The 11,654-nt window shown below is 45.7% G+C and overlaps 1 protein-coding gene across 1 annotated transcript; it reads right to left on the reverse strand.

Moving 5' to 3' along the window:
• Positions 1–990: 990 nt before the first annotated feature.
• LOC128304616 (radial spoke head protein 3 homolog) lies at positions 991–10,591 on the reverse strand. Its single transcript, XM_053041822.1, has 7 exons — positions 10,130–10,591; positions 8,882–9,294; positions 4,698–4,800; positions 4,212–4,286; positions 1,944–2,102; positions 1,286–1,862; positions 991–1,220 (listed from the first exon to the last, which is right to left on the reverse strand). Exons 1-7 carry the CDS (start codon positions 10,589–10,591, stop codon positions 991–993), a joined length of 2,019 nt encoding a protein of 672 aa, XP_052897782.1.
• Between the last annotated feature and the right edge of the window lie 1,063 nt (positions 10,592–11,654).

The raw sequence follows: 11,654 nt of genomic DNA on the forward strand, positions 1-11,654 counted from the left end.
AGTGAAAAATGGATCAGAATTGGTGAACAAAATCTGTTGACGAAACAATTTACTTTCACCCGCATTATTCTTTTATCAATAGCATTGAAGAGGATAAAATGTTTTTTTGTGGTTGTAAATTAAACCAAAGTTTAATCAACGACAATGTCAATGTAGCAATTTGGAACCGACGGATAAATAATTGACGTTGGTCTATTTATTAAATGATTCTTTTTCGTAAATAAAACTTCTGTTGGTAATTGCGGTGTGCATCCGAAAGGTGCGAAACAAAAAGTTCGTTAGCATCTATTTTGAAAATATTTTCTATCGTCATACATGGAACGTATTGTTCGCATCATATATGGGATTGGCGAACGGCAGCACCCATAACCTCACTTTGATGACAGGCGTACGTTTCCGTTCCAATGTCATACATGGCATGTAAGCAGTTTGGTGCGCGCGAAAGATCAAGAAAATGTGAAAGGGAGCTTAAAATTCAAGCAAGTGTCAATTACGCATTGTGTGTGCACAATGAGCGTAGGTCGCTCGGAATCAAGGTATTTTCTATTGTTTTATCGTTTTTTTTCGACTTTTATGTTCCTATTTAGAAATTATCTGATGGCAACATCTCCACAAAAAATCAGTACAGACGGAAGCACACTTCAACATGTAGAAAATGCCTGGCGGCATTCGGAAAACATGATCGTATTTAGAATGAAACAAAGTAGAATTTTATTTCCATTTTCAGAGTCTTCTTACGCGGAGCTTTTCGCTGCTAACAAACAACTAACATGGAGTTTTTGGTCAGAGATGAAGGTCAGTATTTGGAACATACAATCCTTATGTACTGCCGGCTTCCTTGCTGGGAACTGCCGGTGTTTCACGGGCCGCTGGATGGATTCGTTATCGTAATCATTGTTATCCGTGAACATATTTTTACCGAGAAGCATTACACAAACATGCCTTCTTCTCATCTTTTCACACAGCGCTCCAACACATTCGCCAAACATATCACATTGCATTCTCGGAATCACTGTTGGGAGCTTCCTCTGCTGTTGGCTCCTCTGGTACTGATTCCACCACCTCAGGGTCCTGTAACGGTTCACTATCGACTGGAGCAGGCTCCGGTTCGTCGCCCGTTTCGTCCGGATCAACCGCATCGTACTGTTGCTCTTCGGCAGTGTTGTCCGCATTCGCTTGGAGCAGTGCCTTTTTGTGCTGCAAGATTTCACGTATTATATCTGAAACGATAACACAGTAAGATGGTGGGTTAGCGTGGGCTAGCAAGATCCAGTGCAAAATGTACCCTCAAGCAACGCGTTCGCATCAATCCACTGGCCAACTTCGTGCGCAACCTCCTTCGCCAGCCATGGAGTTATTTGCCGCTCAAACTCGGCCCGATCCTTCTCCGTCTCGATCTTGTCGACGGCGGCTAACACATCCGGCACGATCTCATCGAGCCGTCCCTGCAGCAGTTTAGCGGCGGTGATCCGCTCCTGCATCTCGAGGTCCAGATCGCGCGCAATTTTGTCCTGCAGGAAACGTCTGTCCCGCTCGGCTTGGCGCTTCTGTTCTTCCTGCTCCAGGCGCCTCAGCTCGGCCAGCTCTGCCTCACGCAATGCCAGTATCTTTTGCTGCTGCTGCTTCATCTCGGCAATTTCCTCCTCGTGCAGCACCTCGACCAGCGCCTGTTCGAGTGTCCGGCTGACCAGCACCTCGATGATCGGTTGCACCTCGATGTCGAAATCGAACAGCTCACCGTCCAGTATCTCGGTGGATGCATCGCAACCGGTCTTCGCTGGTACGTACGGTGGCGATGGGGGCCGGTGCAGAAACAGATCCGTCTGGCAACCGGCATCTAGCTCGGGAGGATGCAGGAATAGCTGTTGAAACAAGGGTAAGTAGTATTGCATCATGACCAGGAGAAAAAAACCTAATCTTTAAACTTCCAATAATCAAACTACCTCCTCTAGATATTTCTCAGTCTGGACTGTTTCATGCCGTCGTCCACGGACGGGTGGCGGTGTTCCAATAACTCCTCGCTGATTGCGGGAAACATACTTCTTACGCAGCATCTGTCGCCGGCGCGCTTCGGCTTCCTTCTGCGTGCCATCACCATCGCCCTGTGGAGAATGAGAAAACGGCAGGTTGTACATTCTTCTTGCGGAAAAGTAAGTAACAGTCACAACGTGACGACACACTCTACAGACAAAAGGTAAGCAAAATTTTTATTTTCACAAAAAATATGGATAAAAAAACGAGATGAACAACTTAGAAGTAGTAATTAAGTGCAAATTCTCATCAATGGACTGTTAAACGAATGAATAGTTGACGAATAACGGGGAATGGGAGACGTAACTTATGCATTACAAAAAATGGACAATTTTCTGCATCCAGGCACAGCCAACATTTGAAAATGTTATCAGTTAATTTGTAATGGCCACTATACAAATGCTTTAATGGAGGAGTTGCTACAATGATTTACCCTGCCACCTGTACAGCGATCTCACTGTCGTACAGCAGGTTCCAGGGGGCAGGTTACGTCATGCGAATGACACCAGGCGACACAGCCCGTTGGTAGGCTCAAATTGAGGTGGAGTGATGGCATTGATGCGTCCATCAGAAAGGTCGGGATAACGGATTAGCATCCATTATCGACGACGGCACTCGACCTGCAGCAGGATCGATAGAGGATGTCTGCAGCTGGCCAAGATTTGTAAAGGCCACATCAGACATTACCGTGAAACGGTAGCGGTATGTCTAGATAAAGATGTAATGACGAATTCTGCGAGCTGTACGACGAACTCACTATCGTTCGGCGAATTAGACTCCAGACTCCGGCGGGTTGGTCATGTCATTGTAATGACACTGGACAACTTAACCCGTATAGTCCTTATAGAGTGAAGGCGTTGATTGGGGTGTCCTGGTGGTGTATTGGTACCGTCGTTGGTCCTCACACGATAGGACTGGTCTAAAATCCCACCCGTACACATCCTCTAGGGGTAAACGAATGCAAAGAAAGCCAGAAACGGCAGACCTAGGTGTCTATTGAAGTTGTTATCTTGATAAAGAAGATGATGAAGAAGAATTTGATACATCCTTCAGAAAGTCCGAGATATCAGACGGAAGGTGCTTGTCTGCGAGCCGTTGTATCTCCGGAAAAGCAAAAGAAAAACATTGAAGACAAAGTGGTCTCTGATTTCTCGCTAGAAGTTGGTCAAATAGTGAAGATTCCTGGACCCTGGACAAAGCGGATTTTGTTATTTGAAAGTGTTAGTCAAGCTCATTCGAATCTCAGAAGGAGCGTCTGAGAAGACACTGATAAAAAGCTACGTTTAAGCCTCCCCTAGTAGCACTTCGGCAGAACTTTTTGAGAGCAAACCTCAAACATAGATTCAATCCCAATAACTTGGAGACCTTGCTCGGAGTGACCGCTGATAGCCAAGGCCACGAAAAGGCTAAAGCAAATGCTAAAATGCTGCTTTTGGGTGGTGTTAAACAAGGTTCTGATAAGGCTTCGAAACATTTTTCCTGAAGACTTGTTAAACACATGATTCGAGCGTCAACTTCAACGTATTTAATGAACTTTAATAGATGTTTTCCTTTGGCATGCAGAAATATGTCAATTGTTTTAATGCACACGTTAATGAACAAATATAGGCAAACGATGTTATTATACATGTTATTTACACGTTGACACTAACAAACCATACATGAATGAATGGTGAAGTATGTAAAAGTAGAACAGAAAAAAAGAAGTGAAACGAATCCAAGAGAAGACTATGGCATTGGTAACCAAAGGTCGCAAAAGATGGTAAAAAGGACATAATCCACCAGCTTCCAATGTATGATACAGATCGAAAAAAGACAATCGCATTGGGATGAGAGCAAAAGAACACGAAAAAACGAAAGCAACAGTAGGCTATATATCTCTCTCGTATCAGGCGGTTAAGGCGATATCGTTTGCAGCGTTTGCATGGCAAAGCAACTGTACAAGAATGGCTGTATGAGGAAGAAAGAAAAACCATACGAAACATGGAAGAAAAACGAGCGAACGTAAATAGCGCTTGATTTTCAGCGGGTTTGCATTTTATCCTTGCATGCACTAGTAATGTGCTAGCGTGTGCTGTTGGTGGTGCTGCAAGCAATAGACGTAGCTGTATTAGAAACCGCGATCGATGTCGCGATCGTCCCGACGCGATTCCGGGCGGGGACGATGCCATCAAACTCACCTTTCCCGATAGAAGACCAGCATAACCGAAATATGGATTCCACCGGGGCATGTTAGGGGAGTTGTTAACATGTCCCTGTGTACAAATTTGGCGGTGGTCACGATGAAAAATCGTGCGTTTTGTGGGCGAGGTGGGAAACAAAACCGAAAGTACGCCCAAACAATTGTGGCGTGGATAGAAAAAAAAATAATGAAGTAATGAGGTAAGACGACCGAAGAGAAGAAAAAAAAACAAAACACAAACGGGACGGAAGAGAGAAAGAAGATATAAAACGGGGAATTTTAGCAGGATTCTGGTTTTTAGTGTCTACGGTTTTCAGAAAACGATAGAAAGCTTTACTTTGGTGGTTACTTTTGTTCATGAACTGTAGTCCATTACAGATAATTAAGTAACTTAACGAAAAGAAGTAAAAAAAAGGAAACGCACTACATAATTGCGGTCCGTCTCTCTTTCTCTCTGTCTTGCTCTATGTCTATCAGCACTTACCACTTGCAGGTTGCTTGTTGAGGTATAATTACTGCCTCGGATGACCCGTCGATCGTGCATCACATTCTGATAGGAACCATTTGGTGGTTGCTGCTGTTGGTCTCTACAAAAAAAAATAAGAAAACAAAATGGAAACCACAAGTTATGGAAAATTATCATTACATACTTCCACTTTCTTTCGGACGCGAGCGATGTATTGCGGGAAAGTTTTTTTCTTCCTCATCGTTACGCAAACGATTACGCATCACGTTTAGTGGGCACCTACGCAAAACATCGTCCACCAAAAGGTGAATGCTCGCTCGCATCGGACGGTCGCCCTTATATACCTGGTCGGCCCGGGAGGGCTTTGGTCTGCAAGGAAGAATTCGTATCGTCCCAAAAGAGTGACGGTCAGAATCACGGTCCGCGGGTCGGTTCAATAGACCTGCGTTTCTTGCGCTGTGGATGGGCAAAAGCGCGCGTACTCCCAGCGTTCGGTTCATTTACATATAACGCAATACAGCTGGGCATAGGCCAAGCGCAGCACCATTTCGAGTGGTATAACACATCGACACGCGAACGTTCTTGGTGCGGGAGTGTTGACGGGTTGGCAAAAGCTGATTTTTTTTTGTTTAATCATCACACGAAACTACTAATCGATAAAATGTATGAGTGTGATGCTTGTTTTTGGGGGGGATATGTAATTAGTTTTATATAATTAACTCATAATATGTCAGCGTACGAAAGTATTTATTCTAATTATATAAATATTTACGGTTATTAATATATTTATATTTAATTTATTAAAATTAAGGACTCATATTGCTTTTAATGGTATCAGATGATAATTTAAGAGTGCCTTTAGTGTCAGAAACGATTCCGTGGGATTTTGGGTAATTTCTACAAGGACTACAACTTTAAATGGGATGTAATGAGTTAATTTATAAGATATAGAATAATTTAGTTATCGCTCCAAATGGGGACGCAACTAACGCACAATGCATTAAATCATCGTCAAAATAGTATGTAATTATAAGTGAGCAATACTTGCGGGTTATAACCAAACATCAAGTAATTAGCAAACCGTACTTGATTCGCTTCGAATGTACTAACAGCTTGTAATTACGGCGGAACAAAACGAGCTTAATGTGCTATCGGGCTGGCGGGGGTCTTTTAAGTATTTCTGCACAATTTCTTGGCAATCGCTACAATAAAGTGTGCGGTTGCGCCTACTTCCCGGTGAGATGAGGTTATCGATGGGCGAGGAAAACTCATTTTTAATTACAACACTTCACTTAACAAACGACTCATGCGTAACTACAGTATGGCGAGGTTACCAAAGCGAGTAAGTGAGGGTAGTAAATAATGCACAAGGGTGGTGTTGTAGGTTCACAGTCCCTAAAGCGTTACCGCAACGTTCGAGAAGTCACAAATGTCACCGAAGCGATGGAACATAGGCTCCATTGACTGTAGTTTGGAACGAAGTTGTCGTTCTCTTTAATGACCATTAGTCGGGTAAGATATGAACGAAATCCGACCCGTTTCTGGTGGTACAAGACCCAGACTGACCTACTAAAGGCTGTAGGTAGGCTACCAGAATCATCAACGATTTATCTTTCACTCCCAGACAATGCGGTGCTTCAACGACTCACCACCCAAACACGGTAGAGTTCCGCATACGGGATCGCGTTTTGTAGCGTTCGACTCCCAGTCCAGGAGCCATTTGGACTGGGGTACAGTGCCATTACTGTTTTTTTTTCTTCATTGCATGCAGGCTCGAAGCTCGTTGGATAAAACTGGACGATACGGATAAGTATCCCCTTTATCGCCTAACCGGTACCAGCTGACCCAGAAAAGCGGGGCCGGGTTCGATTTCAGCTGGTTTGGAAAACATTTGCGAAAAAAAAACTCAATTGAATGGGAGTTTGGAAACTACTAGGCAGCCGCTAAAGGTTTATCGTTGTCATTATTGTATCTGTAGTAGAGATCTTCAATCGAATCAACACTGAAACTCGTAAATCGTTGTTGCGGTACGACGTACCAGGCGCCTCCATTTGTTTGAAGAAAAACGCCAACCGGACCATACCGGGACCAGACACAAATGAACGGGATCCATGGCGACCATTCCATACCGTTCCGGGGTAAGCAACTGGGACGCTGCACGGTATAGATTAATTATTGAAATCTAATCCACTATCGATCGGAATGTGATCGGTTAACAATTCGCTCCAATGGAGGAAATTCCTACCCAAAGGTGACCTATTTCAGGGAACTAGCTGTGGTGCGGTTACGTATAGCCACGGGAAGCACTTACACCGTACGATCGTGCGTACGCTTACTCGTGGCCGGAGAAGGTTGTGCTGTGGCGCAAATAGGTTTTTATTACCGCTTTTGTGAAGGTCATCTTTTTATACCCGGGATGTGGTCGAATCGATCGAATTTGAATATTTTACCGTACGTCCAGGTGTTGAGTGAAGTGAAAATGGATCCCCATCCAGCTGGGAGGTTTTGTTTTGCTGGCTGGGGCAATACAGGGACGCGTAATTAAGGTGTAACATTCCGGGAGTAATTTAAATGTACAATTAGCAAGCAGTTGGGACAATACATTCTGGAGGGCATTGAGAATTGTTACAAGTAAAGGAAGATTGTAAGGTTGTAAGTAATATATAAACAGTAGAACATCGATTATCGATTATCCGGTGTCTGATTAACCGGCGAACGGATTATCCGTGAGCTAAAAAATGACAGTAATACTAATAGTTTAGACTTTTTTAAGCGTTTAACTCGGTTGCGAGGAAAATGAGAGTTTTCTGTAAAGTGTTTTTCAAGTTAAACTTCCTGAAATAAGATCCATGTTATTTATAAACAATAACTGATAATATTAATAACATATGAATCCCTTTAGCTTTGACCAGCCATATTCATCTTCAGATATTCAAGTACCAAAAAGGAGCGCCTGTTATCCGTGGTATCCATGCGGCTGGTCCGCAGTGGTTCAGATAATCGACGTTCTACTATATTTGCTAGGCTGTGAAATTTTGAACTGTAATTTAACTCATGAACTCATGAATGAATCACGAGTTCATTCAGAATTTAAAGCTTGAGTTAAAAGTCGCCATGAAAATTAAAATCCTTAGTTAAGTTGTGATTTAAAACATGAGTAAAAGGTCACTGTGATGACTGAGTAAACATTGCTTTAAATGATTCTTTGAATGATTTCTGTGAATGAGTTTTTTTTTTGTTTCGTTAGAACGGCCTGGCCGTATCGACTTATTTTACCACGTAGCAGGATAGTCAGTCCTTGCTACGGGGGATTGGTCCGGATGGGATTTTGGTCCGGTCCGCTCGTGTGAAGACCGGCTCCGCTACCATCATGCCACCGGGCCGCCCCTGTGTGAATGAGTTAAATCACAAAGAGTTATAAATATTCTTCTTGAAGATTTGAAGTAACTCACTCTCCAGAAAGAGTTAAATAATTCATTCGCTCTGAATCATTATGCACAACACTCCATCGAAGGTCGTGGATTCAAACTCTTCGAACTCTTCGGAACTCCCGAGAATCGACTCGTCGCACCAAGGACTTGCCACTGTCAGGACGTTCCGAAGCCAAAAAAACACACATATTTGTTTACTGCAGGTAGTTTGCCGCTATCGAGAACATCGGGTCAAGCAACATTGATGCTAAAGATCCCGTAATTTCTGGATGGACTGCATGACGCGTTGTGTTGTGCCACAGCAAGCCCCAAGCCACTGTCACGCCATATGACGACACCTCATGTTTCAGCACGAGGGTTCCTTTTTATGAGGTCAGATTTTTAGGCTAGAATAAAATTATATGCAAATTTTTAAATAACTCTAGTCCCCGTGAGCGCAGACCACTCTTTGTGAGCAAAAAAAAGTGGTCAGTTCCGGGAGACCGGCGAGAGTGACACAACAAAGTGAAGGTTCGTGTTTGGGATGGAACGAAGTGTGGTTTGTTTGTTTCATGTTTTTTTTTTGTATCGTGAACTTTAACGCAACCGCTCGCGAGGTGTGTGCGGTAGAAGCGAGAAAGAATGGAAAGTAAATTTCTTACATCATTAACGATTCACAGCGTGCGGGGTCCGCTGTGCCGGTTAACCTTGAGTGCCAAAGGGACCCCGGGACACAAACACATACCGGTGCGAATGGAAAGCAAAATGGAATGTTTTACACGTCCAATTTACCTTGCCGGGCGGGTAGACTGTGGACCGGATCGCTGCTGTTGGCCGTTGCCGATCGATTGCAGTTCCGTCGCTGCCACCTTCCGCACGACGTCGGCCTCACCTGCGGCAAGGTGGGCTATCCTTGGTGCGAGCGGTTTGCCGTAATGGTGGCTACCATGCTTGCAGACGTACTCGCCCGGATGGTTGTGGTTCGGATGATTGATGTCGTTGTTGTTGTTGTTGTTGTTGTTGCTGTTGTTGCTGAGGCTGGGAGCGGTCAGGATCCTTGGCCGGCTCTCGAACGCGTACAGGCGACGTTGGCTGGAACCGGGCAGCAATAAAGGGAGCTCTTTGGTTGGCTGCAGAAACACACCCTTCGGGACGGTCGTGATGAACAGGGGACGCTTCCTAACGTTCACCTCCTGTGTGCTGCCCTGCGAACGTTAAGCGAAAGCCAATCGTGTTCAGGTTTTGCGGGATGACATTCTATTGCTCATTTGCTGGGCCTCGGCTGAGAACCGTGTGTTCCATTTAACTGATCTACTGGCGAACTGCAATTAACCGCATGCAAAGGACTTCAAAAGCAGCAACGCGCTATACGAAAGATATGCCTGCCGCCATCCGGTCAGTAGGTCAGTGCTGAGCAATTCATTATTTCCGTGGTGGTTTTAAGCTTTTAAAACATTTACGGTGCATGTTTCCTTGAAAATTTCCCTGTCGCCTTAGCGCCAAAGCACCGGTGTGTACTGGCGTGGCGGGTTGCGAGTAGGTCGACAAAATATCGACTTCCTGTTTGCGTAATAACAACCTTCAACCATTAGCCGCGATGGTTTGGGGTGATAAATTTCATATTTATTTCTCCACTATCAACGGCCAACCGTGGGCGGCAAAAAAAAGGCCCAGAAACTCGTGGACGAGTCCTTGAAAAACAGGACACACCACATGGGCTGGGGCGGGAGCACTACTAATAGCGCTCCGCGTTCACTGGTGATGGAGCAACAGCGATGATGGAGCAACCACAAATCGCCCACTCTCACTGGAGGTTATCCCACATGGGCCGCCGAGGTCCCTTGGGTGTTGTGGTGGTGGACAGTTAACCCGATTCACCACGTCATGGAGAGTTGTAATTTTAATAGCTGATTTTTGGGCAGGAAAATAAGGCAAAGCTTATCGGCTATCTGAGGCATTTCCGGATAAAAATCGACAGGGGACCGGTATGGGACTCACGGGATTTTTTTCTTTTTATGGAAAACTAACAAGCAAACCTACATTTTTGGACGATCGCTTCGAGGAATCATTCTGGAGCTTTCTCAGCTTGGCGTCCAGCTCGCGGCTAAACTCATGCTGCCGATTGCCCCGGTCCGTCTTTTCGATCTCGATGGCACCCGGTCCGTAGTTGGACCGTAGCAGCTGATTCGCTTTCCCAAGCTCGGCTCGCTCACGCACCGGACCGCCACTGTGCACAACGTTCGCGCTTTCCTTGTTCTTCCGGCTGAGCTGGGTCTCGATCTCGTGCAGCAGCTTGTAGTCCGGGTGCAGATTGACGATGTGCTGGCCCTCGATCACCTCGCGCTGTTCGCGACCGTGGCGCAACGGGCGCACGATGGCGTTCGGCTTACCGAGGCTGCTCGCACGGTACGAATGGTCACTCGAGACGACCGCAAACGCGGGACTCTCCAGCTCCAACAGTTCCTGCTGTTCCGGCTGGTGGCGGGCAGATAATGTAGGCATCTTTCTGCCAAACGGACGATGTGTCGTGTGTTGAGGGATCTTTTTTGTTTTGGTCGAGGCTGCCTTTCTGCGATGCTTACACCCTTTGTGCGATGATTTATAGATCGAGAGTTGAATATTTTAACACATCCCCGGAGTTAAGTAGCACTGGGCCTCGTTTCATTATTTAGGAGAGCACGAAACTCCCGTGTACTTCCGCCACTTAATCGTTAAGGTTAATTTCACGAAAATTATTCTCTTACACAAACGCACATAAAGACCACGAAGCTAATGGCTTACGGGAGCTGACCTATATTTAGTTCCTTGTGAGCAAATTAACAACTCCCCCCACCTCCCAACGAGCAAACGAATGGCGGTGAGTCCGTGTTTAAATAATGTATCACTCAAAATACCCGAAACAAGTGCTGGCAAACAATAAAACGTCTGCGAGGGCATCACTCACATTCGACGGTTGCACCACCAGTACCGAACCGGCCGCGATTCACCACACCAGTGCAATTACTGCACGCCATTACTGTACCGTTTGCACCATAGCGTACGGGTGGGGGGTGTCCCTCAAAAAAAAAAAAGGGGCTCCTACGGGACACAACACACACAGAAAACAACCGCACTGGCCAACGATTCGTGTACGAATGACCAGCGCGAGAGAACCCGGTTCGCTCCACACTCCGGCACTATGTGGTCAGCGCTGTGTGGTACATAACAACCTTCTGGCAAAATGGTGTGTGCTTCCATTCCACCACCTGGCCGGTCACCTGGCGATCGATGGCGATACCGAATCGGAGGCTTTTCCCTCACGGTGCGGAGTTTTCCCACTTCCATGCTACGCTTTCGCTTTTCATCGCAGCCACTTCACGAGCTCACGAGACTGCGGTTGGAGTCCCGCTGGAAGGATTCCACCTCGGAAAATAACGAAAAAAAGAAAGAGGGAGTAGATGAAGAAGTTAACGTCCATTACGAATTCCACGAAACCCGTGCGATGGCCACATACTCTCCCGTGTTTTGTGAGTGTTGGGAGGGATTTCGGGGGGGGGGGGGGGGGGGGGAGGGCTTGGTTCGTTTC

Source organism: Anopheles moucheti, chromosome 3 (assembly GCF_943734755.1).
Source record: "Anopheles moucheti chromosome 3, idAnoMoucSN_F20_07, whole genome shotgun sequence".
NCBI classification, from domain to species: Eukaryota; Metazoa; Arthropoda; class Insecta; order Diptera; family Culicidae; genus Anopheles; species Anopheles moucheti.